Source organism: Micrasema longulum, unplaced genomic scaffold (genome assembly GCF_059751315.1).
Source record: "Micrasema longulum isolate JH-2025_06_02 unplaced genomic scaffold, ASM5975131v1 h1tg000948l, whole genome shotgun sequence".
NCBI classification, from domain to species: Eukaryota; Metazoa; Arthropoda; class Insecta; order Trichoptera; family Brachycentridae; genus Micrasema; species Micrasema longulum.
In genome coordinates, this window is record NW_028278139.1 from 37,548 (window position 1) to 59,143 (window position 21,596).

At 33.0% G+C, this 21,596-nt stretch overlaps 1 protein-coding gene across 1 annotated transcript in view; it reads left to right on the forward strand.

The window, feature by feature from the left end:
* The window catches only part of LOC148277964 (uncharacterized), an 84,160-nt gene that overhangs the window by 34,848 nt on the left and 27,716 nt on the right, over nt 1-21,596 (forward strand). Inside the window, exons 16-25 of the mRNA XM_088232108.1 lie at nt 693-790; nt 2,928-3,096; nt 7,360-7,535; nt 16,083-16,309; nt 17,512-17,675; nt 17,962-18,093; nt 18,205-18,410; nt 18,757-18,982; nt 19,623-19,844; nt 21,084-21,181. Coding sequence (XP_088088234.1) covers nt 693-790; nt 2,928-3,096; nt 7,360-7,535; nt 16,083-16,309; nt 17,512-17,675; nt 17,962-18,093; nt 18,205-18,410; nt 18,757-18,982; nt 19,623-19,844; nt 21,084-21,181 — 1,718 coding nt within the window. The remainder of the gene's footprint in view (nt 1-692; nt 791-2,927; nt 3,097-7,359; nt 7,536-16,082; nt 16,310-17,511; nt 17,676-17,961; nt 18,094-18,204; nt 18,411-18,756; nt 18,983-19,622; nt 19,845-21,083; nt 21,182-21,596) is intronic.

Consider the following 21,596-nt stretch of genomic DNA (forward strand, 5'->3'; position numbering starts at 1 on the left):
CTGTCCCTAGACAATTAGAAGCATACAATCATTCATGTAACATATTATCAATATACACAGCATTTGGTTTACACAATGCAACGTAGACGATGTGTTAGGTGTATTGTCGTAGAAAACAGGCCATTTAAAATTCAAAATGAACTTTTTCAAGGTACACTTAACCAATGAAAAAAAGAAGCTTGTGAAAGCTTAGAAACTGGTTGGTAGAAAAAAATTAAAATAAGTGGTTAAAATCAAAGTTTTTTTTATTTAATTTTTTATAATGAACAACTACGAAATTAGTGCTTCAAATATAAAATTTATATCAAAATAAAGTTTTTTTTTTAAGTCGAGCATTACAACATGCAAACAATTAGATGTCATGGTTCTTAAAAAATACGTTTCTGTCCATTTTCTTTTAAACTGTCGGGATTCGATTCCGCTAAAAAAAAAACATATATATTTGGGGTTCCAAAGCCAAAAAAAAATTAGAAATACCGCCGTAGACTGTGAAACGGCAATAGCAATGACTGTGACACAAAAACACATGACGATGCACATATATATACAAAAATTAGTCGTATCTTGATGATGGACACTGAAATGCGATCATCGGTAAAAAGTAATACAACACAAAGCATAAATAACTCCTAAACTAATCGTGCATCTGGACGACCGTCTAAATCTAAGAAATTTAAACGTTTATTTTTCAGAATCTTTAAGACTGTGGCCATCTGTAGGAATCATAGATAGAGTGGCTTCCAAAAACTATACATTACCACCTTCTTCAGAATCCAATCCAATTTATGAGGTATTTACATAAAAAAATATTACCTTTATAGCTTGAATGTCACCATGATTAAATTTATTTATCTTTTATACATTTTTAACTTTGGAGATTAAATTAAGTATATCAAACCCAAAGAATATGCCGAACGCTCTCAAAGTGGAATGGAAAATCTGTTAATGCCTGTCAATATAGTCCGGCTTCTCGTGAATGAGTTTTCTGTGGATTCCTCTTATTAAAGCAAATGCGGAAATCCTTAACAAGGCCACAGCCGATTATTCTACCAGATCCTCACACTATAGTTAGAGAAATTAGAAGGAACATACCTTTTGCAGTTAACATAAGCCTTGTACAAATTAAGCAAGGAAAAAAATAAGCAACTCCTTTTTTTTTAAATAAAGAAAAACCCGAAGAGCAATAAAGAGAAATGGTATAAGAATGAATGAGGAAGTTCAGCCCTAAGGGAAATTGGATTCGAAAAATGTTTTCTTAAGGGCAGTAAAAATTCATTCAGAGCATTCAACTCTACTGCAAAGTTTCTTAGAAAAGCATGAAAAAAATAATAAAAAATATTTTGATGAAATCGCACTACTTTGAACAACGTCATTATTTCATGTGAATCAACCAATATAAAGGGAGTTGTGAAAAATTTCCGGTTTACGGTGCGTCAACGGACCAATCGCCAGAACTGACCGAGAAGAAGTGGAAGAGAACTTGAAACGTCACACGCTGGTAATTTCAGAAATACGAAACTTTAAAAAACCATAGCGCTGATAATACGTCTATTAATAAATAATAATATATATAAAAAGCCACCGAACTTTCTCATTGTTTTTATAACACCTAAAAAATGCGATCATCCCAATGAGAAAATGGCATTTTGCGATGTTACAATGTGCGAGTATAAACACCATAATAATTGAAATTACAAACATATTTTTATGCTCTTAAGACTTTTAAATATAAATTAAATAAAACATGAGTACATAAACAACATGCAATTAAAGAATAACAATAAATGGAATTAAAAGAGTCTAAACTTGTTGCAACAGAGAGAGAAACATTTAAAGGGTGGAAACACTGGGTAAAATTCACCATTCCGTCTATGTTTAAACATTCACGTTTCCTCAACTCTTCCATCTGTTGACTTTCATTTTTCTTCTTCTTTCTGCTGATTCATCCAGCTGAACCAATTCACCTACAAGGCAACGCCTGAAAACAATTTTTCTATATTTATAGTTCTTGTTATACCAGTTAGCATTTGGACATACTCAATACATTTTTGATTAAACTAACTGGTAATATTTATTTATTTATTTATTTCAGTTACAAACAGTCAACAATTATTAAATAACATAATAAAGATCAGGTTCAAAGACAGACCAGCGAAGTTTCTAAATAAAAATCATACATATAAAATTGTGGTAGAACAAAAGGGTGTGTTAGTGTGTATTTGAATGAGAGTAAGTGTAGAGTTGTGAGGGTGCTTATTTGTCTGGAAGTGTGTTCAGGTGTGTGTAAGCGTAAGCACCAATAAATAGCAAGTGGGAGCGTATCGCAGTCAGAAAGAATGAGTCTTAATTTATTTTCAATTAAATTAAGGGTCATGTTAAATAATACATCAATAGATTAAAATAATAATAGTTTGAGCAAGAACGATAGAGAAAAGAGTGTGTTGCATAGTTAGTGCTACAAACTGGCACATGGAATTAATACTTATTTCTTGTCACGCGAAAGGGGATAACAAAATTAATTTTGGAGAGTAGGTTAAGAGAGTTTACTTTATTATTTAGATAAAGTGCGTCTATTTTCAAGGGAGAAAAATCCATTTTGTTAAGAAGTTTGGTATAAGAAGAATAGTATAAAAATTAAATTATTGTTGTTATTAATTTACATATTATATTTTATTCCTTGCTTTACTGTGAGCAATAAAATTAATTTGTGCATTTTTTCTACATACGAATATCAAATTCTTTCGAATAAAATCATCATCGCCTAATTTTGAGGAATTTGTATATTTTATATTTCCCTTTCATCATAAAAATAATAATGGAAGACGTGTGTGGCGGTTCGTCCTCTCTGCTTACAATTACAAGGAAACAGCATGATGGTGGTAGTAGTAGTAGCAATATTTATAATATACAGTTTTTTTATTTTTCAGATTCAACGCAATGAATCAGTGTGGGTCCCAATATTTAATATCCACCGTGACCCCAGGTATTTCCCTAACCCTACGAAGTTCGACCCCGAAAGGTTTTCAGAGGAGAACAAAGCATCGATACAGCCAACGTCATATCTTCCTTTTGGGATTGGACCGCGAAATTGCATTGGTATATTTTTAATGTAAATTATAATATTTTCGCGGTTTTGAAAAATACATATTTGCTTAACATATTACAACAGAGATGAAGAACATTTAAGAGAAGGTAATATAGAAGTCCAGGCATCTACAGGGCTTATGACCTGTCAATGGCTGGTTTAAGTGGTAACTTTACACACTGTGTAACATTCACCATTCTGCCTATATTTGAACATCCATATTCCTTCAATTCTTTCATTTGTTGATGTTTGTGAAGTTTAAGAGCTGAAACCTTTATTTATGCAGGTGAGATTCATCTAATTGAATTATTTCACCTGCATACTAGGCAACGTCTGAAAATGTTATTTTTTCAATTTCTATACTTCTTCATGGACCAGGTAATTTATCAACAATATTTTGAGTTTGTCCAAATTTGTGTAGACAAGAACTGGATTCAACTCCCTGGGGAGCTGTTTATATTAACATATTACAACAGAGATGAAGAACATTTAAAAGAAGGTAATATAGAAGTCTAGGCATCTACAGGGCCTATGACCTGTCAATGGCTGGTTTAAGTGGCCACTTTACACACTGTGTAACATTCACCATTCTGCCTATATTTGAACATCTATATTCCTTCAATTCTTTCATCTGTTGATGTTTGTGAAGCTAAAGAGCTGAAACCTTTATTTATGCAGGTGAGATTCATCTAATTGAATTATTTCACCTACATACTAGGCAACGCCTGAAAATGTTATTTCCCACTTAAACCAGCCATTGACAGGTCATAAGCCCTGTAGATGCCTGGACTTCTATATTACCTTCTCTTAAATGTTCTTCATCTCTGTTGTAATATGTTAATATAAACAGCTCCCCAGGGAGTTGAATCCAGTCCTAGTCTACAAAAATTTGGACAAACTCAAAACATTGTTGATACTTATTTGCGTTTATTGACAAAAGAAGTTTCGGTTTTGACCAGTTTCGATGAATATCTGAAACGAGTTTTTTGTCAGAATTTTCAGTTTGGCTGAAACCTGCAGTCGGGATGAATCAAATCACGTTCGGCTGTTTGGGTGGAAAATAAACACAATTAGAGATATTGGATTGTTGTCTATTTAAATAAGTAGTTTTATTTTATTTTATTTTATTTTATTTTATTTTATTTTATTTTTATTTTGCACCACAACAGGCCAGGAGGCCCAATTACAGTGGTGAATTACATCACAGAACACCCAGGCTTGAGAAAAATCCCATTTTAATTATTGTGTTCTCACCGGGAATCGAACCCGGAACCTTCCGTGCGTGAGTCAAGCGTCTTGACCACTACACTACGGAGGCCGCCGAGTTATTGTAATTGCCAGCGTTATGCTCTGGCAAAATGTACCTGGTCAGCACCGTGCGAAGGAACTGATAAAAGGGAACTTCCAAGGGTTTGCCTTCGACCTAATAAAGCTCGGCCAAAATCAAGTGAGGGTTATCACCGGAGCCCGCCCAGGACACTGCAGATCAAACAAACACCTTGCTAGAATGAACGTTTCCGAAACTTCTAGATGTAGGTTCTGCAGTGCAGATGAGGAAACACCTACACTCATTCTATGTAAATGTGATGCTTTACATCATAAAAAGAGCCTCATCCGCGGGGGACCACCGGTTAAACCTGAGGATATTAGAGAGCTCGCTTTCTACCTAATAGCCCGATACTTTACGGGGAGATTTAACAAAATATAAACTCGTCTTCCAGACATTAGCCAGGCTCTTTATAGACCTGGGCTAAGAGGGCGAGAACTATTCACGGAGACCCGTCACAATAAATCTTTACAGGTCACAGTGACGTCAGGAGCTTGAACAGCACTGACTCCCACGTCTAATAATAAGAATAATAATATAGTAAAGCCTTTGTTTATTACAAAAAAAGACTTATTTTGTGATTTGTTGACTATAGTTTGTAGTTCTTAGATCTTTCACATTTATATTTTTGTAATTCCTTTATAGTTAATAAGTAAATGTTTATATAACATACATTGAAGAACTGTAACATATGTAGATATTAGGTTGCTGAGAGTTGAAGCTCCTACACCAGTTAGATATTGAGAGAGAAGACACGAGGTTGCTGTTTGATGGTTATTCCTTACATGGCAAATAAATAATGAATTATATCGAACGAGTGTTACGTCGAGTTGAAGAGACTGAAATCGAACTACATGCTGGAATCGAGGGACTTCGTCGAACTAGTCTGACTGACTGAACTGAAGTTGTTAGGCTGACTGACTGGTGTTCAAACGCCCTGTAGTCTCTTTAAAGGCGACGTTCCTTTGTAGTTTATTTCTTTATGGTAGGAACAATGTGAATGTACTGCAGAACGATGCTCCCGATTTATGTGTAATAATACTGTAATACTGTTAGAGTTGCATTATAATGTTGCATTGAATTCTATAGAAAATGATGACTTTGCTTTTTTTGATCATCACACTATATCAAGTAAAACGTTTTAGGACATGTGTTTCATTGATAATGAACTATAAATCCAGCACAGAACCCCCAGACTTAAAAAAATTAGATTTAAAAGTTTTCATCGGGAATCGAACCCGGAACCTTTTGTGCGTGAGTCAAGCATCTTAACATACATATAAAACATAAGTACACATATCTGTACTTTACAGGATAAACCACATAATGTCCAGGAAACGACATTTTGTTATTTTGCAATTTCTAAAACATCATAACCTTTGAACCAAATGAAATAATTTCAATCTATAATTCTTTCAATGTAAAATAATAATTATTATACACGGTTTTTCAGAGTCAGACTACAAAAGTTAAGAGGAACATTCCTCATAGTCAGCTTAAAAAAAAACCTTTTTTTTTTTTTCCAAAAAGTCATTTAAAAAAAATAAAAATTCGTAATCTCAAAATGGAGTAAATCTTTAATTTTTTGGACTAGCATCCCTTCCGCAAACCCCTACCCCTCCCCGATAAAAAAAGAGAAAACAACGTATTTGACCAACGAAGTAATACGCGCCAGACGCGGACAAGAAAAGCGGCTGGGTAGGGGTTTGTGGAGGGACTGCTTCTCCGAGAAATTAAGGATATACTACATTTTGAGATTACATTTATTTTTTTTCTGAAATGATTTTTTGGAAAATTTTATTGGATTTTTTTAAAGCTTACCATGAGGAATGTTCCTCTGAAGTTTGGCGGTCTGGCCCTGGAAAACCATGTATTTAAATAGCGTATCTGGGACTATTGTTTTTTATGCACTAAAACCAAGTAGACCCATTTCAACTTAAATAATTATTTTTACGATGAAAGCGGACTTCGGTGTTCCATTTCAACTGAAATAATTATTTTTACGATGAAAGCAGACTTCGGTGTTTTATTCACGTATAAAATAGGTTATTGTAATTATTTTTGCATTTTTAACTTCAAAACGGCAACAAATGGCCTCCTGTGTTTTATCATCTAAGGTACAGATGTATAAACAACAAAAAATAAAAAAAATACAATATTTAAAAAATATATCATAAAAAAATTATGAAGAAATAGAGATCAAAAAAGATCTCTTTCAAATATCGTAAAAAAAAATCAAATTAAAAACTCAAAATTGAGACTGTGCATAATTTGAGACATGTATAATGAAGAAATATTCAAATGCATACACTATCTTCACAGTCTGTACTTTTCGGCAATAAAATAACTACTGCAGTCATACCTACCTAATAAAAAAATATTTGAGTTTTCTCCTAATTATTAAACATAACTATCAGGGCTGGTATTCCTAACGCTCTCGTGGCCGTATTAACCTCTGTTGTTTTTGTATGTAAATACACAAGAAAACCTGTTTTCTTGTGCCGCGAAAGTGGTTCAGAATAGCACCCCAGTAGAGATTTAAGACAATTCGCGCCTTAATAATTGAGACTTATGCACCTAATTCAAGACATAGTCTCAATTTACCTTCCAAAAAAAATGCTTTCATTTCTGGGAAACTGCCAGTGCTGCCTGAGTAGCAATGACATTATTGCATCATCGTTCCCTTTCCGCACGTAATGGTGCATAGGGCACTGCATTGGTACACCAATCACAGCGTATCTTGAACATTTTTGTTACATGAAGGTAAGATGAGGAGTAGCAATGACACCACATGTGCCGCGGAAGTTTCGTCTCACATTACATTCAAGTCTCATATTGTATGCTTTTAGGGCAGTCAGTCAGTCATTCATAGGCGTATATGTCTAGACTTCCATATTCCCTACAAAAATGTTCCCTTCACTGTTGCCATAAATTAATTTTGTTTCAGGTTCCAGATTTGCCCTGATGGTCATCAAGGCAATTGCGTTTAACATGTTGGCCAACTTTGAGATCGTCGTGACGGCTAAGACGCAAATTCCAATAAAACTTGCCAAAAATACTTTCAACATGCATTCTGAAAAGGGGGTGTGGGTTGGATTAAAATTGAGGGAAAATAAGAAGAACTAGAATAGAAGATTGATAGATTTAATGGGGATGCATGCGCTACCGATATATCGGCGATATGTTGCTGTTTCCAATATATCGGACGCCGATACACCGAAACATTTATAATTCTCACCCTTCTCGTATAGAGGTTACAAGTCTAAATGCATCAAACTGAGAAAACCGACTTTGAAGATTTTGACATTCGCAATATTGGACCACAGATCATTGTACAAGTATTACAATGCTTTCAATGACAGCAATTCTTTATTGAAAAAAATATCATAAATAGTTCATTTTGACACTAAGAAATATGTTATATTATTATATCTTGACGATTATAAACTATTTTACATACATATCATGTTAGAGTCTTATTATGCACTCTCAAGAACTTTTTGATTATGGTAGTTCGGCACAATGCACTTCATCTCAAATCCTATTATTATGTCATTTTTCTTCTTGCGGTGCCTTATCAGGTCCCCCTAATGCTGGCAATCACTACAGCACCAGCGAAAGCATCTCAGTGAAAATACCCAACTCTTGAGGGGAAAGAGAAAATTCAAAATACCACCCCGGGCCCGGTTAAATTATGATGACTGGATACTTGTTTATTATTTTCATTTTCTATTTTATTTCATAAGTTTCTACTCGCGGGGGAAAATGTTGCTAAAGGAAATCGATTTGAGATTAGTCGGCCTCATGGTGTACTGATTCCTGCGTTTACCTGTCAATTAAAAAATAAAATGAATGAAAAAATAATCATTGTAGTATATAGGTCAATCCACTCTATGTTATTTGATTGGACCGAGTGGGTTTTTGCTGTGGTCGAAAGTCATAATTCGCCAATACCAAAAGCACAAAATTATTAAATGGTCGTGCTGCTTCTGCAGCAAAATTTGTGATTGACACATTGTTTCTTGTTTAGCATATCATTTATTTTTATTTTTATTAAAATATAAAATAAAACACAAAATAATAACGTGAGAGAATAAGAAAAAACCTATATTGGGACCAGAGTGCTATTATTAAATTGGGAAATGGAAATACTTCACAAGGTATTCCTATTCAGCGAGGGGTCCCACAGGGTTGTGTTCTCTCGCCTACTTTGTTTAACCTGTACTCTATATCGGTCTTCAAAGAAGCGCTGATTGGTACAAATATCGGTGTGAAGGTAAACGGTGTAGCCATCAATAATATTAGATATGCAGATGACACCGTTCTAATTGCAGACAATATACAAGACTTTTAAGAACTGCTTGATAAGATTAATTCTGTCGGTGAACGTTTTGGTTTGAATATTAATGGAAACAAAACTAAACTTATGGTTTTTAGCCGAGAGAGTCATCTAAATGTGAATCTCCAACTTTAAGGTGTCAATATTGAGAGAGTGAAACAGTTTAAGTACTTAGTATCATTACAAAAATCTAGACCCCGACATTGAGATAAAATGCAGAATAGAAGCAGCCTGAACAGGATTTAACCAAATGAAAAATCTTCTTTGTGACGATAATATAAACCCTAAGCTCAGACAACGAATCGCCAAATGTTACAAATGGTCTCTCTTACTGTGCGGTGTAGAGCCGTGGACTTTTAAAGTTAATATTATAAAACGCCTTGAAGCATTTGAAATGTGAATTCACCGTAGAATGTTAAGAATATTTTGGACTTATATGATAACCACATGACTTCATGAACTCGGCAATAGTTGTTCCCACATATCGGATATATTTAATGTGGGGTATTGTTCTTATAGAACAAACCTTATAAACTTTTTCAAAGATGAGCAGTAATCATATTTAATGTAGTTACTTCATATATGATTTTCTGTTTTTTTTTTCTTTTATATATATTTTTATTATAAACCTTATTATGTTTAAAATTTGATTTACTTTTTATATTAATTTTTAAAGTTCTCGTATACTTTTTATTTCAAACTTTTGTTTTATTTAAACTTTTTTTTTTTTTTTAATATTTTGTTATATAATTTTTAGGCTTGATTATTGTTCCTTAGTTTTGAGTGCAAATATGTAGTTTAAAAAATATCTAACCTTATATGTTTATATTATAAATTTGTAAAAGGCAATTATGCCGTGTATGTTAATAAAAAAAAAAAAAAAAAAAAAAAAAAATAACCAACAATGAAGTATTACGTAGAGCTAATACTAATAGCGAACTATTCACCACTGTTAAGCTCCGTAAAATGTTATATTTTGGCCATGCGTTGAGAGGTGATAAATATGCCATACTTCAGCTTGTCATTAAGAGGAAGACCGAGGGACGTAGAAGGGTCGGAAGAAAACAGCTTTTCTGACTTCGAAACATCCGACCATGGATCAGGATTAGAACTGTGGACGAGCTATTTCGCACTGCTCAGAAGCTTTCTCCCAAGTGATCGTCAAAGTCGGGCAGATCTGATATGACACGCGAAGAAGAAGAAGAAGAAATAATAACGTATCCCAAACTCTATGAGGCCAAGGGCTCTGTACTTTTCATGTTAATTATTTAACTACATATTGTCAAACATAAGACTCTTTTTGACTAATAAATATTGTCTTAAAAAGTATTAAAATTCCATTTCCTCAGTTCGTCTGTCAAATGTTAGGTGACACTGTCACTTGAAAATATGTTTATATAATATAATATTCAAATAGTTATGTAGATGACACATTAACAGTAAGCTTCTTCTGTTTACAATTTCATAGATACCTACTTTTTGTTAATAAAAAAAGTTGGACCATAAAAAAAATTAAAAACATTTATTCGAAAATTCAGTCAAATACAGTCAATCTTGCTATTTGATAAATGATTCAAAATTCAAACAAAGTATAATAAATACATATTTTTTTTAAACCTTTTTTATGTATACACATTTAAACAAACCAAAAACAATTTAATCTGATAGAGTGTAACTGTTTCATTGAAAATATTATATGAATAATAAAAAATTTGAACATGATTAAAAAAACTCATTTCAAATAGACGGGATTTTCAATTGAGGTGGAAAAGTTCTATAGTTGTTTTTTTATTTATTTATAACGTATTGTGATTCAAATAATTTTAACTGCAATAAATTAATTTGTGAAAATATGTTTTTTTCGAATAATTAAAAAATCTCTTCTTTCTATTTTAACCTAAATGCACAGAGCATTGCATAAATACACCAATTGTTGCATATTCTGAAAGATGACATATGAAATATTTGACAGAAAAAAAACACAGTTTTAAGATATTGTTGACACAATTTCGAACTTGAGATGCATCGTTGTAATCCTCCACGGGCTTTCCACTCCATTACATGGTTTATAAATACTGATAATAAATAAAAAAAACTCCATTTGTTTGTTTGAAGTGTTAATAAAAACAAATGAACAATGGTGATTATCATGTTTTTTACAACATTAAACATTTGCAAACATCATTGTTGTCAAACTTTAAAGATAAAAATGAGGATGTTTAGGTCTACGGGAAATTGTATATACATTTTTTGTTAAAGTATTTAATTATATTTATAAGATTAATTAACAGCTTGCTCACCACCTACCGCACACCGCATCTGAGGACATAAGTCTTCTTGGCGGTGCCCACATACACGGAAAATTTGCTCATTGTCAAACGAGAAAAACTGCCCGAAGGAGCTCTCTGAAATCTGGTAGCCTTAGCATCTTTGTGCTGAAAGAAGGTAATCCAGAAGTACATAATATATTCTTCATTGGATTGAGAAAAGAGGGAAGTGAATTCTTCACTGACTGGGATTAAATTGATTGGAAATTATTACAAAACTTTTTAAATGCCTTGAAATTCTTTTTAGAAGCCACCAGATCTGTATATCCGACAGGACTTATAACAGGGCCACGGATAGTAGCGAGAAGCTCCATTCGGGAATCATAGAGAAGAGGAAAGGGATAAGACCACAGGATGTGTTCAGAAGATTGGTTGGGATATCCGCAGCAGCACAAAGGGGAGTCAACAATATTAAAAATAAATAAATTTGTTTAAATTTACCATGACCTGATAAAAACTGCGTAGTCCAGTGATCGATGATAACCCAAGAAGATTCTAAGCGCTGACGGATTGAAAGGAAACCCTCCCTGAAGGGAAAGATTCTCATCGCGATTTCCAAGCATTAAGAAAAGAATTTAAAGTCATTGTTTCAATAGTCGTCTGAGACATTCCTTAAGTTGGGAGTAAACGGACGCTACCAATAACAGAGGAACGCCTTCTTTTTAGGTGGGAATTTGCAGATCGTCGCTAAACCTCCAGATCCAGATCCAAAGGAAACAAGCCCGTTAGAACCGGGAGTGCATCCGTCGAGCAAAATTAATTAACAGCGAAGTTTCTCCAGAATGTGTGAAAAAGAAAAAACGGCTTTAATAAAAATGAACTACTTTAAAACGGTATGGGTCAAAAACCAATCTATTATAGCGTTGTTATGTGTTGTAAATTCTGATAGATTTCTGGATTCTAGTTTTAAATGTCAACACAACTTAACGACGACAATTTGTGAAGTTACAGGCGGAGAAATTTTAAAATTACAAAATCATAGCGACGATAATGGGATACATATACTTTTTTAACCACTGAACCTTCTCATTAAAAAAATCCAGATGGATGAGAGATGGCGACATGATGACAGCTGTTGGTTGCAATTGTCCCATGCACAGTTTTATATAGTGACGTCATGCGCAGAACTGTCAAATTTAGAACTTTTGTACCAGCAGACGTTTTTACGATCATACCATGGCTGTTTTAACATTGAACATGACATTTTTGGAGTTGACCTTGCTTACAACTGCGCAGCGCTTCTTTTTTAACATTAATGACAACTAAAATTAAAAATTCGCTTTTATATATTGCTTACGAAACTATTTATTTTATTAAGTCAATCTATGATACATGTCAAAAAATGTGTTTTGCCTAATATTATTGCTCTTTACAAAAATTGCTTACATGATAGTATCTCACATGTAATTGTGAACTCATAGAATTTGTGGAGGAGACAAGCATTAAGGTATTTTTATTGATCATAATTTTAAATGGGATCGTCATATATTTAAACTTTGTGATCGATTGCGGACTCTTGTAAGTACTTCTTATTAGTTATCTTTTATTTTGCCTAAAATTACTCTTAAAATTATTTACTTTTTTTTAGTAGAATCAATAATAAGATATGGTATAAAGTCGTGGGGACATTCGACTATTACTAGTATTAAAATGATCCAGGGTCTACAGTACTCTATAGTTAAGCAAATTGTACCAGCAGACATTTACGAACAAAGAAGTAATAATGATCTGTACAAAACAATCAAAACTCTGCCTGTTCGAGGACTACTGTGGCTTTGCATCATTTTGGAATAAAAATGCAATCTCAAATTGTAGTAAATCCTTAATTTCTTGGACAAGCAGTCCATCGACAAACCCCTACCCCTCTCCTACCCAGCCGCTTCCCTTGCCGCGTCTGGTGCGTATCGCTTCGTAGGTCAAATACGTTTTTATCGCAATTTTTGTTGGGGAGGGGAAGGGGTTTGCACAAGGGATGCTAGTCCGAGAAATTAAAGATTTCCTCCATTTTGAGATCATAATTTTTTTTTTTTTTTTTTTAAATGATTCTTTTTAAAGATTACCATGAGAAATGTTCCTTTGAACTTGATGAATCTCACCCACATGTAAAGGTTTCAGCTCCTTTGCTTCACAAAAGTCGACAGATGGAAAAGTTAAGGAACTGTGGATGTTTAAACATGGGCAGAATGGTGAATGTTAGACAGTTAAACCAGCCAATGACATGTCATAAGCCCTGTACATGCCTTGGCTTCCATATAGCTTTCTCAAAAAAATAATATCTTTCTGTTGCAATAAATTTAAATCGGAACAACTCCCTATGAAGAAAATCCAGCCTGTCTGCAAACATTTGGAAATACTCAAAAGATTGTTGAATTTTATTTAAAATTAAATTTTGGTAAAAAAATCATTAATATAAAACACGTGTAAACACGAATAAAATACACATTTAAATTAAATTGTCAATGTATACAATCAAGGTTAAATAACAGTTAAAATTAAACATTCATTTACTTAAATACTATAAAACACATCCAGTATACACATCGCTGCTTAAAAACTAAATGGCCAAAAATAAAAAAAACCGAAATTTTGCTTTATTGCAAAAATGAGATTTAAATCAGTCATATTTTTCTATAAGAAAAAGACTCCCATGGATTTAACATTATAAATTACCCAAATCCCTCAACAGCCCTTTTGATCTTTGTGTTCTGGTGGCAAACTTCAGAGAGAAATCGCCATCACCACCGCTCTTTGGATAATAGTTGAAACTCCATAATTAGACAGATACAGCTTTTAAAAACGCATCTAACGATGTTAAAATCATTTTTAAAAAACAAAAGCTCATTTTTGCTAAAAACTTTGATTGCGTCTTCTATAAAATGAGCAATTTCAATTTGTGGCCCTTTTGAATTTAAGCATCGACATGTCAACACTAATAAAATACACTCTTAATTTGATTAATTAAAAATGAAAAAAATATTCCCGGATCACATAAACGTTTGAGCACCGGAGACTGGTTGAGCAATCGCGCTGGATTCAATAATAGTTTGTATTTTGTATTTCAAAGCATTGATGGGAGTGGTCGAGTGTCAATCTTCCTACGTGCGTGTATTCCAGCTACCGTCTGTGTCGTTTCAAGGCAGTGTCATAATTTGTTATTATTAGATTCCATACACAAATACACGTTTGCATTGTAAGTATACCTGTAACTACAATTACATTCAAACATAATACAATAACAAGCAATAACAATCAACCGGTGTGTAGATAAGATTTTTGTTGCAATCCATCAAAATAAATATCTGTACCTCAGAGGCAGACAGATGCAAATCCGAACGCCAAATGTTCAACACAAGCCTAAAGAATCTACTTTCTCTAAGTGGTTTCTAATACTTTATAAAATTAATTTGTATTTTATGTTAGTATCTTAATAATAATAATATTGTTTGGATAATTTATTTAGCGCCAATTCTGTGAAAATCACCCCAAGGGCGCTGTACAATAAATAAATATCCTAACACGTCTTGCAGCTACAGAGCGCATGGACGGTTGGGATTCTAGTTCCTCGTATCCAATTATGATATATAACAATTATGATATATATGAGCTAGATAACAGAACGTCTTGTAGCTACAGAGCGCATGGACAATAAGAAATCTAGCCCCTATTTACATTTTTTTTTTATTTTAAATATTTGACAATTAAGTTTAGAGTTTAAGTGATATTTCAAAAACGAAATAAAAAGCAAATGTATAAAATTGTAAGTTGGATAGCAACAAGTCTTGCAGCTACTGAGCGCATGGACGGTTGAAATTCTAGACCCCATTTACTAAATTTAGATATTTGATAGTTGATAACATTTACCTGATATGATAGTTAACATTACAAAAAGTCTTGCAGCTTCAAAACGCATCGACAAATGGAATTTCAACAACATAAGAATGATTTTAAAAAGTTTATTATAAAAAATAATTTTAAAAAACGCAATAATAATACATTGAGCAAAGAACTTGTAAGTTTGGCAATTAAGTGAACATGTAATAGCACAAAAAGTAAAGTATAAAAAACTAAACAGAGATAACATTCCTTAACTTATTATTAAGGTTAACAAGACAATAGACGATACTCAAACTCAAACTTGTCCCTGCTTTATTTTGGTATGCAGTAAACAGGATCTATTGTCTTTTTCCTAATATAACATTTTCATAGTAGTAATAACTGTAAAAACACTTGGTTCACATTTGGCTGTTCCCTGGAAGATGATAGTAGAAACGCATCTGTGTGCGTAGTGTAGAGTGTAGGTACCAAGGAATATATCCGATTGTTAATTTTGTTTGTTATTATTATACACATTGTTCTTTCATTATAAGACTTCTCTTCTAAATCAATGAACATGATCATAAACTGGATACAAAAATCAAAATGTCATTTCATCAAATTCTGGATTTGCATCCGTGTGCCTCTGAGGTACAGATATATTCCTTAGTAGAAAGGAAAATTATTAATTTTATGGTGCAGCACAATTTGTTGTAGGTATTTATATAATTAAACATTAGTTTAGGCCTAAACAACTACTAATTGGTTTAATATTTTTGGTATAGTTATTTACTAACAATATTGTTAGTTTGTCCAAATTTTTGTAGATAATAACTGGATTAAACTCCCTGGGGAGCTGTTAATCATTACTTCGATTATTTCATCTGTTGATGTTGAGGAATTTAGAAGTTCAAATAGGGACAGAATGGTGAATGTTACACAGTGTGTAAAGTGGCAACTTAAACTAGCTAATGACAGGTCATAAGCCCTGTTGATGCCAAGACTTCTACATCACCTTCTCTAAAATGATCTTTATCTTAGTTTTAATATGGCAATATTAACAGCTCCCCAGGGAGTTGAATCCAGACCTTGTCTACAAAAATTAGGATAAATTAAAAATATTGTTAATATTAACAAGTAAGGACAAGCTGATGTCGAATGATTTAATTTCTCCTGTTCATACTTTTATAGGAATTTACTATGGCGTTTTGGTCTGTGGAAGTAGGATTATTGCTGGTTGGTATTTTAGCAGCGATATTCGCCTATGGAAAATGGCTAAATCAGCATTTTACGCGGAAAGGAATTCAACATGTCAAGCCACCATTTCCATTCTTTGGAGAAGGAATCTCTTGCATTCTTCAAACCGAACACGTAACCGATTTGTTAAAAAGAGTGTACGACAAATTCCCCGATGAAAAGTAAAAACCTTAATTATTCAAATAATTTATATACATAACCAAGTTTCAACTGTGTATTTGAAACACTTGCTTTGTTTTTATTCTTTATTAGAGTAAATATGAACGACTTCTGACAAAAACAGAAAGATGAATGAATATTTTTTTAAATAAAACATATATCCGATAACTATCCGGTATCCGGCTTTTCCGGCCGAATATCCGGCTCAATACCGGATAGTAGATCAATATCCGGCGGATACCAAATATCAATTTTCCTGTGAGAAATTCATGAAATCAATTCCACTAAATTGATTTATTGATGTCAATTGTGTTTGGAAAAATTGAAGTAAGCTTCGATATTTGAGAAAACAACTTTTTTTCATAAAAACGCCAGTCAGTGCTCAGTACAGGTACATCCGTACAGGAAATAAAATGTTTTTTTTAAATATATGGTAGTTTTTTATTAAAAATATGTAATTAATAAGAGGTGAAACTACCCAAAACCATTATGTTTATTAAATTAATAAACTTGAAAAACCGAATCAGTATTCGGTTTTTCAAGTTTATTGATTTAATGATCAATAAAGTGCATATCAGTATATGCACTTTATTGATCGATAAATGAGCCTTAAAAATATTTTTTTGTTTCACGGACATTTTTCTTTTTATTTTTAACTAAGAAAGAAATTCAAATATATTGATATTTTTATTGTTTATTAGACAATAAGCTAGATATCTGGCTATCCGGCTTGGGGTCTTGTCGGATATCCGGTATCCGACCCAACCACGATCTGTTTCATTACTAATAACTAGCCCATCCATTGCCTACAAAAATACTAAATGTTTTTGTGTAATACAAAATACTAAGTTTTAAAATTATTTTAATCTATTTAGCGATGTTTTAAGTCGATGATAAGTCTCAAAATTGACCGTAATTAATTGCGGACGATAACATATTTTAAGACTCAAAATTGGGATGATGTTTTGTGGAAAAAAATATTTCTCCATCTTTCTATTTTTGTCATAACTTGTTTCAGTTAATGAGCATCTAAATGACTGTTTTCTTTGAATTCATTTTTACCTCCTTTGACAAGAAAATGGTTTCTTGTTTAAAATTATTATAAGACTTAGTATAAGTAACTTATTTAATTTGTCTAACTTTGCAGATTTACGATTTTCGTCGTTAATTCCATTTTCATTTAATAAAAGTATTTCATTTATAGATATTTTGGAATTTTCGAAGGACCTAAGCCGCTGATTGTTATAAAAGATTTGGATTTAATCAAACAACTTGGAATCAAGGAGTTTGATACATTTAACTCACACAAGTTTTTAGTTGACGAAGATACGGATCCTATCTATGGAAGAATGTTATTGAATTTGAAAGGTGGTCATTTTTTAACGAACAGAGTTTTTATACATCAATTTGCAAATTATAAGACACGAAGAGTGATTAGGTAAAAAAGAATGATTAAGGTTCTAATGAAACCATAGATGTTAATTTCATTTTCAAAAATATTGCAAAGTAATGTGCGTCATCCGCATAAAAGCAAATAAGCTCATTATAAATTAGTATATTTATATTGTATTCATTTAAATACTGATGTGCTGCATTGTACCATTTATATTTTTTTCTCAACTCAATGTTATTCATTTAAAGTAATTCTTTCTAGGTGAGAAGTGGCAAGACATGAGACCAACAATAAGTCCTGCGTTTACTGGCTCCAAAATGAAAAAGATGTTTGGTTTTGTCGAAGAATGCTCTCGACAGATGGCAAATCACTATTCTTCACAAATTAACGCAGGTTACCAAATCAATGTCTTTTTGATAGTGTTATTTATTTGATTTATTTATTGTTATTTAATGTTCCAACAAAATACCGTGAAATTATTGGAATAGAATTTTTTATTTCCAGAAAATCCAATGGTTGAAATCGAAGCAAAGAATATGTTTTCACACTACACAAACGATGTCATGGCAACAGCTGTATTTGGATTGAAAGTTGATTCTCTAGAAAATTCTGATTGTGAATTCTACAAAATGAGTAAAAATGCTTCCGACTTTAGTGGAACACAACTTCTTAAGTTCTTTGGTTATTCTTTCTTTCCAAAACTACTAAAAGTAAGGAGATTATTTATGTTTGCTTTTGTTTTTGTTGTCAACCAATTATGCTTGTATGTTTTTATATATTTTATCTTTTAAGATCTTTCAACATCACAGAAATAAATTTTATTCTTAGCCCTAAATTCGATCCCTGGGGAATGCCCGAAAGTAAAAAAAGGTTGAAAAAGAAAATTCACGTATAATGTTTCACCTACAGATTTCGTCAAAACCATGAAAAAAATATATATAACTAGTTTTTTTATGAACAGCCATACTAAGTTTTTTGGAAAATTTTGTATTTCATAAATTTAAAATCATGCATGTTCGAATACATTGTAAATATAATGATGCTTTTTTGTTTAAGATGATGAATATACCAATAATGCGTACTGAAGTGACAACATACTTCTCTGATCTAGTCCTGGGAACAATGTCGAAGAGGGAGAAGCACGGAATAGTCCGCCATGACATGATCCATCTTCTGATGGAAGCCAAGAAAGGTTCCTTAAAACACGAATCTCTAGCGGAAGAAGATGCTGGATTTGCCACTGTGGAAGAATCTAACATTGGGACTAGAAAAGTGGAAAGAAGTAAGTGTTATTATTTATTAAGTGTTATTTAAGTAAGAATAAAGTTTTAAAAGATGCAAATGGAATTGTAAATGAGAACATTGAAAATAATCACAGTAATGTTTAAAAAGTTTTTGTCGGTTCTAAATCAGCCACATCTTTTTAATTAACATCAAAGATATTTTAGTCTTAATGGGTATTCTCAAGTGAAATTCTCAAAAAAGAAATCAAATGGGGATAAGTACGCCGCGTTTTTAAGTGATTGGTGTGTTTGCTTGCTATGCTTTCGATTTTGGGGTTCGAATCTTCGCAAGGGTTGAAGGCAAAATGTTTATTTCAAAGGTAGATCTACACTGCAATACTTCACTGACCATGGGTCGGAACCTAAAGCATAAGACTAATCATCTTTCCTTCCATGTAACAAAAAAATTCTAGATACGCTGAAACTTTAGTGCAAATGCAGTGCCCAATCCATCACAGGGTGTGGATAGGGAAATAATTGTGATGATTATTTAGTTGCATGGTGGAGCCTCATCACCTTTTTGGTATGACAAGAATGGTATATTTAAACCATATCACTTTGATCTATGCATCCTCATCTTGCTGGTGAATTTTCTACCACGTAGCTGGATCTCTTTATGAAACTATTTTTTTTTTTAAGAATGGACCGACGCCGACTTGGTTGCTCAAGCGGTGGTGTTTTTGCTTGGTGGAGTGGACACAACATCAAATACGCTTGCCTTCTTAACATATGAACTAGCCAGGAATCCCGATATACAAAAAAGGCTGCAGGAAGAAATAGATAACTTCAAACCTGAAACCGGAGGCGTCCTCACATATCAAGATTTGCCCAAGTTGAAGTACCTTGACATGGTCGTTTCAGGTGAGAAAACAAGTGATTTTTCTTTTTGACTTAGACAAAGTATTTAACCGCGTAGATCCTGACTGGACACCAAATCGTGATAACGTGATACTTAGGTTATACGAATTTATTGTCCAATGAGTGGCATGGAGTGTGGCCGACGTGACGGGCGATAAGATGATATTCCGACAGGAAAAATACGATACGCAAGTTTGTAAATTATTTGGTTCGCTTCGATATGTTTAATTATAATTTGAAAAAACATGAGAAATCTCACAAAAAAACTTATGAAATAACATTTCTATATTTTTTCAAATAAAAAAAAAACACCACAAAGCAGGCCTAAAAATCGACCTTTTCCTGGGTTGAGCCACTTCGCCAACCGTGTTATTTTTTTGACCATCGGGCTTTACGTGTAAAGATAAATCAAATTTATGAAAACATTTTGTATGTGCGTAAAAATATATCTCTGTTTCCTAAAAATAGTAGACATAATTATAATAATGGAAACAAATAAAAATTAGTTCTTCCAAAATAAAAACTAAGTAAGGTAAGCACGTCGTTTGTCGGGCACTGTGTACGCTTTTACAACAAATTACCCGGCTACGCCTTAAACCTGACTGATAATAAATTCAAACCCTTTAGCAGATGCGCGCTCGAAATTGCTGGTTCGCGAGATACGTTATCCTTCATTCACTTTGCTACAGAACCCTAAATACAATGATTGCAATTCCTACCTTTTACTGGGTTCTGGCACTTATATTGCTGGTACTTCTGTCGCGTGGCAGTAAGGATCAGATCCGATCTTATTATCAGGAAGGAGGGGCACTTGACGAATTACACAACACATTGGATTTAATCGTTTTTGATCGCAAAATATCTTTTTGCGATCAAAAACGACAAAATGAGAAATCACATGTACACACGGTCGGTTCAGTTATTATTCTGGCGCCGGAACAATATAGGTACCCACGGTAGGAAAAATGCAACATCTTAACCAGGGTCCCGTAGGTAGTAAACAAATCCAAACGCCTCATCGTAGCAAATGTGCTATATATATAATATATACAATGTGTGCACGTAGATTCAATGTGGCGTAATCAACTCACATAAAAAGCCTTCAAAAGGACTTCAGAAAAAAGCCTAAACGAGAAAATGGAAGTCAACTGTGTTCGGAACTGACAATGTATTTATCAGTATGATTATATTCTAAATTATTTAAATTGTAATAAAAAAAATCATAAGTCGCTTTTTTTTCAGAATCGTTAAGACTGTGGCCGTCATTGGCATTAATAGATAGAGTTGCCTGCAAAAACTACACTCTTCCCCCTTCTTCAGAAACATTTCCAAGTTACGAGGTAGGAACGTAATACTCGTATATGAGCGTTTAATAAAAAAACCTTGTTTATTTTTTAGAAATAAATATTAAGTTTATTTTTTAAGATATCACTTTAAATATTTAATTGCTTAATTTTGTATTTATTAATCATCTCACAAAATATTTTCATTTACATTTATTGGTACACAAATCCCAACTCCATGGAACCAAATCCCGCACTGACTCATTGAGATATAATATATTGAGATAATACTCCATACAAATCCATGGGATTCACCAGCGGAGAAAGCAAGTATCGTCACGTCATATCACGTCAACTTTGACAGGCAAAAAAAGTAGTACAGTAAAAAGTGCTGACTATTTTTCATATAATAGAATATTCTCTTAAAGTACACCGCCAACACATGTTTCAATAATTTGTCTCACTCTGTTCC